The sequence below is a fragment of the Urocampus carinirostris genome, chromosome 9 (genome assembly GCF_059441175.1).
Source record: "Urocampus carinirostris isolate Australia breed hairy pipefish chromosome 9, RoL_Ucar_1.0, whole genome shotgun sequence".
Taxonomy (NCBI): Eukaryota; Metazoa; Chordata; class Actinopteri; order Syngnathiformes; family Syngnathidae; genus Urocampus; species Urocampus carinirostris.
The window spans coordinates 1,736,373-1,752,888 of NC_142357.1; the positions used below are offsets into that span (position 1 = coordinate 1,736,373).

The 16,516-nt window shown below is 41.7% G+C and overlaps 1 protein-coding gene across 10 annotated transcripts in view; it reads left to right on the forward strand.

Moving 5' to 3' along the window:
• Positions 1 to 16,516, forward strand: part of ccdc142 (coiled-coil domain containing 142) — a 56,445-nt gene that overhangs the window by 15,429 nt on the left and 24,500 nt on the right. For 9 of the 10 annotated variants that reach the window (XR_015851343.1, XR_015851344.1, XM_088344129.1 and 6 more), the window contains 4 exons: positions 5,530 to 5,616; positions 8,692 to 8,871; positions 9,047 to 9,216; positions 13,584 to 13,766. Coding sequence is in view for 8 of the 10 variants with exons in the window: in XM_088344129.1 (XP_088200255.1) it covers positions 5,530 to 5,616; positions 8,692 to 8,871; positions 9,047 to 9,216; positions 13,584 to 13,766 (620 nt within the window). In the remaining 2 variants the exon portion in view is untranslated. The remainder of the gene's footprint in view (positions 1 to 5,529; positions 5,617 to 8,691; positions 8,872 to 9,046; positions 9,217 to 13,583; positions 13,767 to 16,516) is intronic. The other variant, XM_088344124.1, reaches the window with a different exon arrangement.

Genomic DNA, 16,516 nt, shown 5'->3' on the forward strand with positions numbered 1-16,516 from the left:
ATAATACACAACTTCACAATATAATGGAAATGGAAACAAAGAAAAAAAGGTTTGACGGAAAAAAGTTGATCTAGGCACCGCCCCCTCAAGGGTTTTGAAACCTTTCACAGTATGGTTAAGAAACAAAGTGATAATAATGGATTATTAAACTAATGATAGAATCACATTACAGTGCCATTATTAAAAAAAATTGAGAAAGAAACTCCCGTTCGAATCACTATGACGGAGTCAAGGCAGAGAAAAAAGAAAATCCACATGTACTCTAGCATAATATAAAATCCCTTGGAAATGTATACATTGTAATCTCATTACACCATCTGATTCAGCATAATCAAACGCAGGAAAAATATCTATTTGGATAAATAGATATAAAACACTCTTCTCTTTCATCTCTTCCTTCATTTGCTACCAGAAAAAAAGAAAAAGATAGAAGAGAAGAGAATAGAAAATACTTTTATTGTCATTGTTACAAAATGGGTTGAACATATTGTGACAACGAAATGGGGCGTGGCATTCCAGTATCTCATTTGACAGTGAGGATAAAAGAAAATAAAGAAGATAAAGGAACAAAGAAGATAAGGTTGTAATTTACCCAATATAAAGGAACAAATAAGATAAGGTTATAATTTACACAATATTTACACAAGAAATGTGGACATGTAGGATGTTAAATACAGTTTGGGGATTGTAATAGTACAATATGCGTTAAGTGCAAAAATAGTCAACATTGTGCAAAAAAATAGTCAACATTGTGCAAAGTGAGCGTAGGCATGAATACAATTTTACATCTGTATGAGGTAGTGTTTTTGCAAGAGTTTCAGTGTGTTGTGCGGTGTGTGTTAAGGGTGGTAATGGCTCTGGGGAAGAAACTGTCTCTGAGTCTGTTTGTTTTTGTTTTGTGTGACCTGTGGCGCTTGCCGGAAGGCAGCAGATCAAAGAGGTGGTTGCCAGGGTGAGAAAAGTCCTTGATGATGTTTTCTGCTCTGCTGAGGTAGCAAGAGCAGGCAATGTCCTCCAGACTGGGTAGAGAGCAACCAACGATTCTCTGGGCTGTGTTGATGACCCTCCGAAGCGTTTTCCTGTCTGCTGCCTTGCACCCAGCATGCCACACTGTAATGCAGTATGTTAGAATGCTCTGCACAGTGTCTTTGTAAAAGGACACCAGCAGCTGCTGTTTCAGATGATTTTTCCTGAGCACTCTCAGGAAATGGAGTCGATGCTGGGCCTTCCCTACCACCGCTCTGGTGTTTGCAGAGGTCATCGGAGATGTGCACACCCAGGAATTTGAAAGAGTGGTCTCTACACAGTCTCCTTTTAAAATGAGTGGTGCTGGGTTCCTGCCTTTCCTCCTGAAGTTCAGTAAGAATTCTTTTGTTTTTGTGGTGTTCAGTTTGAGGTGGTTTTTCAAACACCACGTTGTCAGTGACTCCACCTCATCCCTGTACGCCGCCTTGTTCCCTTCAGAGATGAGGCCGATCAAGGTGGTATCGTCGGCGTACTTAAGAATTGTGTTCGTGAGGTGGGTCGGTGAGCAGTCGGAGGTGTTTAGGGTGAAAAGCAGGGGGTTCAGTACACAACCTTGGGGGGAGCCAATGCTCAGTGTTAGGGTGGGAGAGCCGTGGTGGCAGAGTTTCACGGACTGTGGGCGGTTTGAAAGGAAGTCTATTATCCAATGGCAGATGGAGGAAGAAAGTCCTAGGTGTGAGACTTTTCTCCACTAGGATCTCCGGGAGTCCAGAAAGAGCTGACGTAGCTCCCCCGGTGGTCCAGGTGTCTCAGGGCAGTGTGAAGTGCTGTGTTTATGGCGTCGTCAGTGGAGCGGTTTGCCCTGTAGGCAAATTGGTGGGGGTCCAGTGTGGGTGGCAGGGAGTCCTTGATGTGCTGGGACACCAACCTCTCGAAGCACTTCATGACCACAGGCGTAAGAGCGACAGGCCTGTAGTTGTTGAGGCTTTCCAATGCTGACTTCTTGGGGATGGGAATGATGGTGGAGGTTTTGAAGCAGGGTGGGACGGTAGCCAGTGACAGGGACTGGTTGAAGATGGTGGTGAAGACCCAGCCAGCGGATTGGCACAGTCCCAGAGTACCCTGCCTGGTACCCCATCCTGGCCAGCTGCCTTCCTGGGGTTAACAGTTTTCAGCACATGCCTTACTTCATGCTCCTGAAATGTCAGTGTGTTACTGCTGGTTGTTAGTGGGTGTGATGTGACTGTTTATGGCCTTCAAGGTTCAAAGCGAGCGAATAACTGATTAAGATCCGCAGCTAGTGAAGCATCAGCCCCAACAGTTGACAGGTTGTTGCCTCTGAAGTTTGTGATGTGTTGTAGACCCTGCCACATCCTCCTCGAGTCATTTCCAGCGAAGAGGTGCTCGATCCTCCTCATGTAGGCTTCTTCAGGTCAGCCCTGGCCATGCTGTAAAGAGCCTTGTCTCCAGACCTGAAGGTGGTGTTGCGCTGTTTGAGGAGGGTGCGCACCTTGCTGGACATCCAGGGTTTTTGGTTTGGGTAGACCCTGATTTTTTTATTTACTGTGACGTTATCCATACAGTGTCGAATATAGGATAATGCAGTGTCAGTGAATTCCTGGAGGTCATGAGTTTCAAATACCTCCCAGCAAGTCCAGCGAAAACAGTCCTGCAGCTGAGAGAGGGCTCCCTCAGGCCATGTTTGTATTGTCCTTGTTACAGGCTTTGTTTTCCTCCGGATAGGGGTGTATGAGGGGGTGAGGGACAGACAGAGGTGATCGGATTCAGCTAGGTGTGGGAGGGGGGAAGCTCTGTACGCGTTTTTGATGTGGCTGTAAAAAAATTTTTTTTACCCCCGGGTTGCACAGTCCACCTATTGATTAAATTTTGGAAGTACAGTCCTTAAGCATGCCTGATTAAAGTCGCCGGCAACGATAAAAGCTCCGTTGGGGTGTGCAAGCTGTTGTTTATTGATAGCAGCGAGCAGGAAATTTAGCGCTATGCTAACGTTAGCAAGTGTTTGTTGCCGAGCAAGTATTTATCAAGGAAAAAATGAGAAAACTGAAAGTTAACTGGAGAGCCATGTGAAGCCGCTGCACTCGCGCGCGCCGCCAGATACAAGTCAAGTTATGTTTATTTGTAGAGCCTTGAATAACAAGAAGTCTCAAAGGGCTGTACAGTCAACGGACTATTACTACGACATCCTGTAATCTAAAACCTACATGAGAGCAAAGGAAAAACTCTAATCCCATCTGGGGTGCCAAAACCAAGACAACAAAAGTTGTTCTACAACGATAAGTATTATTAAAAATTGTAGTTTGGATAATGAATGACAGAAAGAGCGAAAGAAACAACCACCACATAAGCGATTCTCCTCGTTATATTATTTAAGGCCATTTACTGCATGTGCACAAGACACACAAGTATAAATAAACATGATTAAATGAAAAACAACAGGTGGCTGTTGATAGTAAAAAAAGACACAAACCACTTTGTATAATGTATTTTGGTTGGTGTTCTTCAAGGTTGGGTTTTCCCATTTGAAAAAAAACAACTAAATGACTTCATATGTAGTAACAGAAATATTGAAAGACGTTTAAAAACATTTTGAGCTAGACGTCAATAGAAGCAAAATTTCCATCACATTATATGGACAAAAATCATTCTAGTAAATGTTTATTTCAACCGGGATGTTAGATACATTTTTTTCTTACCAAATCAATACCTAAATCTTTAGTAATCATCAATACCATTACAGTTCAGAGTTCAGAGTTCAGATCTACTTTATTGTCATTCTAGTACACGTGTATACAGAACGAAATGTCGATGCATCTGACCCCCACAGTTTCCTTGAATGTACAGATATAAATAAAGTCGTATTGTAATTGGCTACGTATAGTATTTTACCATAGTGCCGATAGTGCAAGAAGAGTAGCTAACCAGATGTGCAAAATGGGCAGTCAGGTTAACAAGTCAGGTACACAGTAACATTAACACTGTAACAATAACGCTGTAATTACCATAGTGCAGAGAGCAATGTGCAATGAGTGGCAAGCTATAAAAAACTGCCAGTAGTGCAAAAAGTCAGATTAGCAGCCGCTTAGATTTAAGTTAACTATATGTTAGATTGACCATTTAACAGTCTAATGGCCAGTGGGACTAGACTATTGCGGAGCCTGGTGGTCCTGCACCGCACACTGCAGAACCTCTTCCCAGAGGCTAGCAGTGTGAACAGTCCATGATGGGGGTGAGAGGGGTCCCCGGTAATGTTCTTAGCATGGGATAGGCAGCGCTTCTGGCCAATGTCCTGAATGGAGGGAAGTGTAGTCCCAATTATTTTCTCTGCTGTCCTCGTTACCCTCCTCACACTACCCCAGTCGGTAGCGCTGCAGCCTCCACACCACACAGAGATACAGCTGGTCAGGATACTCTCTATGGTGCCCCTGTAGAATGTGATGAGGGAGGGTGGGGGCAGGTGGGCTCTCCTCATCCTCCGCAGGAAGTACAGGCGCTGCTGTGCCCTCTTAACCAGTGATGCAGTGTTCACGGACCAGGTGAGTTTGTTTGTAATGTGCACCCCTAGGAACTTGATACTGCTGACAACCTCCACAGCCTTGTTGTTGATGCAAAGTGGGGCATGGTTGGGCTGGTTTTTCCTAAAGTCGACAATGATCTCTTTAGTTTTGTCAACATTCAGGACCAGGCTGTTGTCCCTGCACCAGCCCACCAACTGCTCCACCTCCTCTCTGTAGGCTAGGTCGTTGTCATCCCTGATGAGGCCCACCACTGTTGTGTCGTCAGCATACTTCACGATGTGGTTTGTGGCGGACCTAGGGACGCAGTCGTGTGTCATCAAGGTGAACAGCAAGGGGCTTAGGACGCAGCCTTGGGGGGAGCCCGTGCTGAGGCAGATGACATCTGAACTGTTCTGACCTATCCGCACTGATTGGGGTCTGTCACAGAGGAAGTCCAGCAGCCAGTTCCGCAGGGGGGTGTTGAAACCCAGGAGTCTCATTTTGTCTACCAGATGTTGTGGGATGATGGTGTTGAATGCTGAACTGAAGTCCAGGAACAGCATCCGCACATGGGTGTTCTTCTCCTCTAGATGTGTCAGGCTCAGGTGAAGCGCAGAGGAGATGGCATCCCTGGTGGAGCGGTTTGTCCTGTAGGCAACAACATGCCAATACAATTGGTATGTAAAATCCTGACATTTTTCTAACAAATTACTTTAAATTTCCTATTAAATGGCAATTTTCCAGTCCTGTAATTTCAGACTCCTGATTATTCAATGGGCCATAGATATCGCAACGAGTACTGACACCTTAAAAAGGTACCAATGCCTCGGATTGGTACTTGCCCAGCCCTGAATTCAACCATAATGTACTTTTATGTAATATTTAAATTAATTGCCTAACAATCAGCAAATCGTTTTTTTTTTTACATCTAACAACAGAGGGGTTATGAACCCCAAATCAGTTTATTTACTGTTCAATTTAGGTGTCATCAAAACCATTTAAAACAAGAATAATTTTGTTGTTTTTGTGCCGTTTTCATTTCTTGCAGATGAACTTCCGAAGGAGTGCAAAGCTATGCTGGAGGATTTCAATTTAAATCTTGTAGTTGGTGCAGCACTTGCTCAATGGGACAATGGTTGGTGTCTTAATACAACAATCTAGCACTTGAACACACAGACAGATACAACAACCAATATATCAATTCCATTCCATACGGACTGATGACTGTAAAGTCATTCTTGTCAAATGCTTTTCACCTTTCAAATTATCGCTGCTCATGGCTTTGCATTGTGCATTGCATTCTACGTTTAGTTTACCTAAACAGTCTCCAAGGAAAAAAAGGTTTACAGACATAGCACTCTATACCAGGGGTGGGTAGTAAAGAGTTATAGTTACTCCGTATTATTTACTTGTTTTAGGAATTTTTTTACTTCTGGGAGCTTTTTTAGATCACTATACCTTTTACATTTACCAGAGTACATTTTTGAAGAAGAAATTGTACTCTTGAGCCCCGCACACACGCAATACCAACCGCGTGGGGAATTTGGCATTGACGCCTTTGGCTGCAGAATGCCAATGGTGCTGTGCCCCCGCACACCTGACGCGGAGCGATTTTCCTCTCTCTCCCTAAGATGTTTACGTCACATATTTTTAGTTCATGTTACTATTCAAAATAGTGACTAACATAGTTAGATAGCAATTGCGTATACAGTATTTATTAATGCGCCAAAAGAAAAAGCAAATGAGGTCCCCTTTTCAAAAAAATGTGAGCTCTACATTTGACAGTGCTGTTTTTTTCTCGCTACCTCTGCACACTTGAAAAATTTGGCGCCAAAATACTAAACATGTTTGTTACTCTGCGCCACTGGCGCTGTGCCGTGTTCCACCCAAAAGTTCCCTCGCACACCTAACGCCAGAGGCAAAATGACGGTTGGCGCTAGGTTTACTCTGCGCTACATTAGGCTACATTAAACCTCTACTAAAATCCCCTCATCGTAAGTATGCGCATTTGTCCTCCGGCGTCTATTTGTGATATCCTCATGTACCCCAATGATAAAAAGAGAGAAATTACTCTACAGAAATCAAACTAAACTGTATTAACTTGATTTTATTTACTTGATTTATACAAAAGGTTGCTATTTTATTTTTATAAATACATGCTGTATTGCACTTTTTTTGTTGGCCAGATAAGTGGCACCGTTGTTGTTTTTTCCAATCCTAAAAATTAAAATTACATCAAAATTTGGATATCTTAATTGCATTTATTTAATTTGATAAAAACAAATAAACGTTCTGTCATTCATTAATATTTTAACAAAGTTAAACTTGAAGCTGTAGCAACAGGATAGTCATGTCATTCTCCACAGGATGTTGGATGCAGCATCCAACTTACCGTATTTTCCGCACTATAAGGCGCACCTAAAAGCCTTTATTTTTTTCAAAAGCTGACCATGCGCCTTATAATACAGTGCACCTTATTTATGGATCAATTTTAAAAAGTTTTCCAACTAACTTGCAGCCGCCGACTAGATTTTCCCCTGAACGCCAAGTAGTACGCGGTGTATGCTGGCATTTATTTACCGGCGTTTCATTGGTTAACCAATGTGTCAATCATCAGTTTAATCGATCACTATTGGCTAAAGTTATTCGGAGGTCAAGGGGCGGATCCTTTTTATCATTTGCAGGCTGCCATTGGCTTAAACGGCGAAACAAAGCCTGCAATTGGCCGAAAAAGATGAATGCGTATAGCATGTGGCTGACGGCATAGAGAAAGCATTTTTTTCTATTCTGTATTTGTAAAAATTGTATTCTCCTGGATTTACTACCCTCACGGATATAAGAGGACATTGCCTGCACATTATTATGAACACAACGACTTCGGTGAGCTACTCCGGGTTTTATATTGTCCCTGTATTTTGTTTCAGACTGAACTCATGTTTCTGTGATAAGCGGTGCAGATAATGGATGGAATGGAGTGTCTATTTTTAAATTAAACTCAATTCCAAGTGTTTATTGTCATAAGCACAGTAAAGTTGCGAGCGAAAAAGAAAATAGATACTAAGGAATGGTTAGCATTTCTTAAATCCCAAGACTTTAACCTTCCGAATGATGGAACGATGCATTTGAGTGACATCTTACGGACACCGCATCCGCACGTGTTCTCGACACGTATTTGCGTCTTTGCAAGCTTTCGGAATGTTAAGGGGGTAATAAGTTGGACTGAACTATCTGACTGTTTTGTCCACGTTCCCATTGTAGCGCCTTATAATCCGGTGCGTCTTATGTATGTCAAAAATAGGACCAAAAACTATTTTTTCGGGGTGCGCCCTATAACCTGGTGCGCCTTATAGTGCGGAAAATACGGTAGTCATTTTGATAGTAGCATAATATAGATACATGCAGCATGTGTTGCATTCATCATAAGGCTTGTATAATAAGGTTTTTAATATTTTGCGACTCCTGACAAATTTGTTTGTTGATTAGTTTCTTCATTTTTGTTTTGGTCCAATATTTGGCTCTTTTAAAATTTTGGGTTGCCAACCCTTTGGCTAGCTTGTTGTTCTGCCTGCAGAGCCTGTTCTAAAAAAGTACTGGGGCTTAAACCTGCGCATAACTTATTTCTTTGATTTATATTATAAGGATTTGATTGTTTTTTTAAAATACATGAATAAACTGATTGTATCTATTTTTAATTTAAATGTAATCTATTTTAGATTGGATGGATTTTGATGATTAGATCATCTGATTGAATGGTTGTTAAAACAAAATCTATAAATAAGATGTTGCTACGGAGTACTTCAGTTTTTTTCACCAAGCACTTTACTTCTACTCAAGTTATAATTCAGATGACGACTTTTTACTTCTACTTAAGTCATATTATTCTGAAGTAACAGTACTTTTGTTTGAGTAAAAGATTTGGCTACCCTACCTACATCTGCTCTATATCTGTATTTGGCCTTTAATTGTTTTGGACGGAGGAACACCATTTTTAAGTGAGCTGGAGACGTCACACAACACAATGGGCAACAAAACAATGATAAACTACCAATATCTGTTCTTATCAAGAAGATTGTCTGAAAGGTTCAACAAGAGACAATATTGTGAAATGAAATCTAGTCAACAAGTAAATGAAGACAAAAAAATAACATACTTAAACACTGATTATGATTTAAAAAAAAAAAGTAAATTACAACATCTTGTCTTTTGTCAGTGGCGTGCAAAGGTTTGGGTATGGCTTCGATAGACAATTGTCTGACCGCTGGAAACCAACCTCGCAAGGCTTTGGGCCCTTCAAAACAGGATGGCCATGTGACTATGTCTGCAACTGCAGAGATCTTGCAACAGCTCACTCACCCTCTACTCACTTCAGTTTCTTACTACAATGCACCAGGTAAAATTACTGAAATATTTTACAGATGAGTTGATTTGATGATGATTAGGGGCATTTAAAATGTGTCAATCCAACACGCAAGAAGTATATACGATATTTGTGCTAAATAAAGCTAGCACAAAATAACGTAAGGAATTCAATGTATATTAAAATACTAACCTCTATTCTGTTTCAGGTTGTTTGAGCTTGATTTTTCCAACACCACCAGTGTTCCACAGATGGATTGTTAGCTTGACATTAGCAACAGTGCAGTTGTCCAGCGTGTGGGTTATGTCAAAGGCCTACCAGTTCCTTGCCTCATGGAGCCTCCACAAGTTCCTACTTATCACACAAGGAGACCTCAAAGTAAGCTTTCAGCTCAAAAAGTATAACAAAAATTGTAAATGCAATTGTGAGAAAACCCGACAAGACTCCCCAGACATAAATTTAGGTGAACGGTCAAAAACGGCAGTGGCTCAGGGGGTAGAGCTTTCTGATTGGGATTGATAGGTCACAGGTTCAATTCCGAACTTCCTTATTGTCAAAGTGTCCCTGGGCAAGACACTCAACCCCTAATGCCCTCCATAAGCAGGTAGGCGCCTTGCTTGGCTGACTCCCTATCTGTGTGTGAGTGTGTGTGAATGGGTAACGTGGAATACATTGTAACACATTTTAGGAGGTCTTCAGTGACTCGAAATGCGCTAAATAAACGCAGTCCATTGAACATTGAAACTTGGATAGATGATTTGGTGTTGGATTACAATCTTAAAACACACTTAAATGGCAACCCAAAATGTTGAAAGTGTCATGATTACGATTGGCCCCCTTTCACTATTTAAATCCATCTATCTGTCACCTGTTGTCAGTCCGTCTGCGAACCTCAGTTTACTCTATAGGCAAGCTTTTCGACCCTGACTCACTCCCGTTTTTTCTCCCGTCTGTTCCCCGGCTTCGACTCGTTTTTTTATCTTGACCACGTCTACTCTCCTCTCCTGGCTTTCGACTCGTTGCTGATCCCGACCAAATTTTTTGCTCTCCTGTCTTGGCTACTGACCTGTTTTTTCCGACACCGCCATTGCTCGCCACGGAAGTGCCACTTCAGCGTTCAGAGCGACCTGCATCCCACGACCAGCGAACACCGGATAAAATAATAAAACTGAGAGAAACGTAACACAAGTGGGTCCTGTCTCCGTTCTGGTCCTGACAGAAAGAGCCATATTAAACAAAGAACATCAAAACCGTAAAAGCCTTACAATGAATGCAACACATGCTGTATGTTTATCTATATTAGCTATATTAGCCTCCTATCAAAATGACAAAGTAGGATACAGCAACACATTACTACTCTGTTGTAGAATACTGCCTCAAGTTTAACTTTAGAACATAAATGAATTGCAGTGTATTTCGTTACTATGGAGAAATCCAACAAAATCCGATTTCTGATTTTATTTTGAAGATGGTTTATCTAAAACAGCCTGGCGTGTCACACTGCCCCTTTTAAAAGGGGCCAGGTTTTCACTCGCACAGCTTTTCTAACACAGAATAAAAGAGGTGAATGGGGAGGAGAGCAGCCCCAGAGTTTTGCATTGCAGCCAAGTTCTCCAGGCAGAGCTCAAGCCTGAAATCCACGACTTCATGTCACATTATATGACTTTGCTCCATTCGAAGCGACAATCTATATCCCATGTTATTGCATCCTGAGACCAGTGAAAGAGCTGCAGTTAAACCTGTCACTTACAGGTTGTGAACTCGTACTGACAGAGAGAGAGGGAGAACAAATAAACACTTGGATTTAAAGATAAACATCCATCCATCTATCCATCCAACCATTATCTTCTGGGTTGCGGGGGCAGCAGCTTTAAAAGGGAATTGTATTGTATTTATTTATTCAGCCAGTATAAACCATAAACATGATATATACAAGAAATCATTTGACACGCGAACACTCAATAATGATAAAATAATAGATTTAAAAGAATAAAAAGAATAGAGTAAAAAAGATATTGTAGTGTATAATACAAGGTATTTATTCAGAATAGTTTAAAAAGAAAGAATATGTAAATAACAAGACTAAAGTAGAATAGGTCGGAGGAACGCCGTTGGCATAATAATACTATACATAATAACCTAAATCAATTCCCGTTGAACATACGGATAGCGGAAGGGTAAAAACTCTTTAAGACGTGAAGTCTTGCTCGCAATGGAGCGAAGACGGCGACCTGACGGCAGGTAATCAAAGTACCTGTGAGCAGGGTGACTGGGATCGTCTATCATTTTTAGTGTCCGTTTTTTAGTTCGATTGATGTAGATGCTTTGCAGGGACGGGAGGCCAATACCTATTATTTCTTCTGCCATCCTCACTACTTATTCCATCTTTGACAATTGTTTCTGATTGACTCGACCAAACCAAACTGTGATTGACCTAGTTAAAACAGATTAAATGATGGCACCATAAAAATTGACTATAATCGATTTACGGACTCCGAATGATTTGAGTTGACGAAGGAAGTAGAGCCTTTGTCTGGCTGACTTTAAAATATCAGTAGCATGTACAACCCATGTGAGGTCAGCTGACAAGTAAGTACCCAGAAACTTGAATGAATGGACCAGTTCCACCTCACTACCATTGACAGTGGCACATGCGGAGGAGGCTTAGTACGGAAATCTATTATCATCTCCTTCGTTCTACCTACATTCAATAACAGATTACTCTCATGACAACAGGTGGAAGGTGAATCAATTTCTGCTCAGTATTCGTCTCCATTTGAAATAAAGCCAGTAACCGTGGTGTCGTCTGCATATTTAGCAAATAGTGAATGGTCAGAATTGAGTTGACAATCATGTGTGAATAGAGAAAACACAGTTGGAGACAATGGACAGCCCTGAGGCGTACCAGTGTTGAGGACAAAAGAACATGAATCTTTCTCACCAATGCGAACGGACTGTTCTCTATTGAGAAGGAGATCTAAAATCCAATTTGATAGTAAAACGGGAAAATTGAGGTCATGAAGAAGTTTAAATTGCATTTAGAAGGAATGATAGTGTTGAAAGCCGAACTAAAATCTTTTAATAAAACCCTAACGTATGAATTCCTATGCTCAAGATGACTTAAAATCTCATGAATACAAATTGAAATGGCATCATCTACACTTCTATTAGCACGATACGCAAATTGGTACGGCTCTAGATTTGATGGTAGAAAGGACTTCATGAATTTCAATACGATCTTCTCGAAAGTTTTCATGATCACGGATGTGAGTGCTATGGGTCCATAATCGTTCAAACATGAGACATTGTTCTTCTTCGCAATTGTAGCGCGCTTCCAACACGAGGGTACAGTAGCAGAACTCAAAGACCAATTGAAAATACCAGTAAAGACAGGGGCAAGTTGAGAAGCACACTTTTTGAGAAGGCAGGGTGAGAGTTTATCGGGGCCTGGTGATTTCCTCTCTTTCAACCTCCCGAAATCACGTCTTACCCCCTCTTCGCTGATGATCAAAGGATTGTCGTCCTCGGTCACCGGGGCTGGCACTGGAGTACTACTCTTGTCCTTTTCAAATCGGGCATAAAAGTCATTGAGCTGATCGGGTAGAGTAGCGTCCACATTACCAATAGTCTTCTTTGGTCCTTTGTACTGAGTTATGAGCTTCAAGTTTGACCATAGAGCTCTGGAGTCCTGAGTGTCGAATTGTACCTCTACCCTATCGCGGAATGAACGTTTGGCGGCCTTAACACCCTTTGTCAACGCTGATTTCGCTTGGCGGTAAGCGTCGGGGTCCGAGTCCTTTCGTCTATAGACGGCGTCCTTGGCAACGATCAATTTCCGGATGGACTTGTTGAACCATGGTTTTGAATTGGAGTACTGAGTTTTGGATGTAATAGGTAGACAGAGCTCCTGGCAAAAACGTACGTAATCCGACACCGTGTCCGTGTACTCGTTGATGTCATTCCCGTGTTTGAGTACTTCCCAGTCCGTGCACTCCAAACATCCACACAGTTTATCCACATCAGCTGGTGACCAGGTCAGATGGGTACCTTTGGTAGGTGGAACTTGCTTAAGCTGTTGTTTGTATGCGGGTATGAGTAGTACCGTGGAGTGATCGGAATTCCCCAGACTTGACCGGTTGACAAATTTGTATGCCTGCTTCACTGGACAATAACAGTGGTCGAGGATCTTGTTACCACGGGTTGGGCATGTGACTTGTTGTTTATAGTTTGGTAGTAGGGAAACGAAGATTGGCCTGGTTGAAATCACCTAATACTATGGATAGGGTGTGGGGATCCTTGTTTTCGTACTTGGATATAGCGCTTGCTAATCCTCTTAGTGCGACGTCGGCCCTGGGGTGGATATATACTGCGGTGAGGGTCACTTATGAGAAATCATGAGGAAGATAGAAAGGCCTGCATTTAATGGTCACGTATTCCAAATCAAATCAAATCAAATTTATTTATATAGCCCTTAATCACAAAAATGTCTCAAAGGACTGCACAGGATTACAGTTACAAAATTACACAATTACCTGATCTTAAACCAGCATGCGGGCAAGGAAAAACTCAAAAACCTCAGTGTGAGGAGAAAAGAGAAACCTTGAGAAAGGACCTCACATGTGGTAATCCCCCTTCCAGGATTGACCAGGGTGAATTACAATTAGCATTACTGTACACATAATAGTAAACATTAGGTAAGATGTTGAAAATGTCCGGAAAGTGCATGACATCAACGACGCCCCCAGCCTGCAAACCAGTCCAGAAAGTCTGACGGCCACGACGCTGCCTCCCGTCTCTGCCAGCTGGTAAATGCAGGGGTTGACATGCTGCAGGTCAGACGCCGGTCCGCTGACCCATCCCAAATCATCCTTCTCCTTCGTATCAGCCAGGCAGGTGTCGGAAAAAGACAGGACAAAACAGAATATGAGGTGGGCATCAATCATATGCTTTGGAATAGAAGTGTGTCTTAAGCCTCGATTTAAAAACTTCCGTTGAGGTTGCAGATCTTATCTCCAGAGGCAGGGCGTTCCATAACACCGGGGCCCAGATGGAGAACGCTCTCGAACCCGCAGACTTCTTGGCTCTCAGAGTCACAAGTAGACCGGCATTTTCCGAGCGCAGACTCCGTGCAGGAACATAGGGGGAAATCAAATCGGAGAGATAAGAGGGTGCAAGCCCATGCAAACATTTAAATGTTAATAAGAGAACCTTAAAGTCACATCTTAAGTGGACTGGGAGCCAGTGCAAGTTGGCCAATACAGGAGTAATATGCTCAAACTTTTTGGTCTTAGTAGAAAGTCTAGCTGCCGTATTCTGAACTAGCTGCAAACTTTTAATGCTAGACATCGGGAGACCAGAAAGCAATACATTACAGTAATCAAGCCGAGAAGTAATAAACGCATGAATTAAAATCTCTGCATCTGATTGGGACAGCATCGAACAAATCTTCGCAATATTACGGAGGTGGTAGAAAGCTATTCTAGTAATATTTTTCACGTGTAACTGAAACGACAGATTAGGATCAAATATAACACCTAGATTTTTGACCGAGTCACTATGGGTGATATTACATTTGTCTAGGTTCAGGGTAGTGTTTGAAAACAACTGACGACAGTGAGCTGGACCAATAATCAACATTTCAGTTTTTTCTGAGTTAAGGCGTTAAAAAATATTTGACATCCATCTTTGAATCTCAGTAAGGCAAGCCTCCAGATTTCTAAAACTTAAATGTCCATTTTTTTCCAGTGGCACATACAGTTGAGTGTCATCTGCATAGCAATGGAAACTAATATTATACTTGCGGATAATGTCACCAAGCGGGATCATATAAATACTAAAAAGAAGGGGGCCAAGTACAGAGCCTTGAGGAACACCACAAGGGACATTAGATTGTTTAGAGGTCAGATGGCCAAAGTTAACACATTGCATCCTGTCTGACAGGTAGGACCTAAACCACGAGAGTACAGTTCCTGAGATACCAATGCGTTCTAGACGAACCAATAATATGTTGTGGTCGACCGTATCAAAAGCAGCGCTGAGATCCAGCAGCAGTAACATTGATGAGGCACCAGAATCTATTGTTAAAAGGAGATCATTGGTTACTTTAGCCAGGGCTGTCTCAGTAGAGTGGTTTGCCCTAAATGCTGACTGGACAGTTTCAAAAAGGTTATTTTCTGACATGAAGTCATTTAGCTGCTGTGCAACGACCTTTACAAGTAATTTTGCAAAAAATGGCAGATTTGACACTGGCCTATAATTAACCTAGGCTTTCTGGGTCAAGGTTAGGTCGCTTAAGCGTGGGTTTAATGACGGCAGCCTTGAAGGCTACAGGAACAATACCCGAGGATAGCGATATATTAATAATATTTAAAACTGATGGTCCTAAGATCCCAAACAGATCCTTCACCAGTAAAGCTGGAAACTGATCAAGCAGGCACGTAGTTTGTTTGGCCCTACTGACCATCTGTGTTAGATTATCAAGGGACAAATCATTGAAACTGGAGAATGTTTCTGAACAATCGCCGACACAGTCCATACCTAACACCTCCACATCTTTGATATAGGAGGAGGAAACAGAGCGTTCTTTTAAAATTTCATTCCTGATTAGTTGAATCTTTTTATTAAAAAATTCCTTAATGTCATTAGCAGAATAAGTGCAACCATTTGGGTTAAGTTGTTGTCTGGTAAGTTTCGCCACTGTGTCAAACAAAAATTTCGGATTATTCTTATGTTCAACAATAATCTTAGAGAAAAACGAAGTTTTAGCTGAGGCAAGAGCTACTTTATATTTCAGCAAACTGTCACACCAGGCCAGTCGAAAAACCTCCAGCTTAGTAGTGCGCCATTTTCGTTCAATTTTTCTGCAACTTTGTTTGAGTAACCTAGTTTCTTCAGTAAACCAAGGTGTATTCTTCTTGGGTCGTAATTTATACTTTAGGGGCGCCACAGAATCAAGAACATTAACCAAAGCAGTATTGAAGTTGTTTGTAAGTGAGTCAACAGACCCAGTGTACGAAGGGAAGGCTGCAGTTACCGTAGGTAATAATTATTTTAAGGCTAACACCGTTTTAGGGCGGATATTGCGACTGCTAAAGCCTAAATTTTCCTTATCACAGTAAACATTAAACAGCACCTCACATTTAACAAAATAGTGATCAGAGATGGCATTAGGATACGGTAACACTGTAACATTTGAGGCTACTACGCCACGGGTCAGGACGAGATCTAGAGTGTTCCCATCTTTATGAGTGGGCACATCAACTATTTGATTGAAACCAAATGTATCAATCAGTGACTTAAATGCAATTGCATGTGAATTTGATGGGGAGTTTATGTGAACATTTAAATCACCAATAATTACAACATTGTCCGCATAAGTTACTAAGTCTGTTAACAGTTCCGAAAATTCTTCCCAAAAATTTGAGTATGGTCCAGGTGGGCGATACACAACAACTAAATAAATTGGTGTTGACATTAAGGACCTCATAACAAGTGCTTCAAACGTTTTAAAACTAGTAGGGGTATTAGAAGTAAATTTCAACCTATCTTCCGATATAAGAGCAGCACCTCCACCTTTTTTGCATGGTCGTGCCAAGTGCGAACTTACAAAGTTAGGGGGAGAAGCCTCATTTAACACTACAAACTCATTTGGTTTTAACCAGGTCTCACAAAGGCCAAT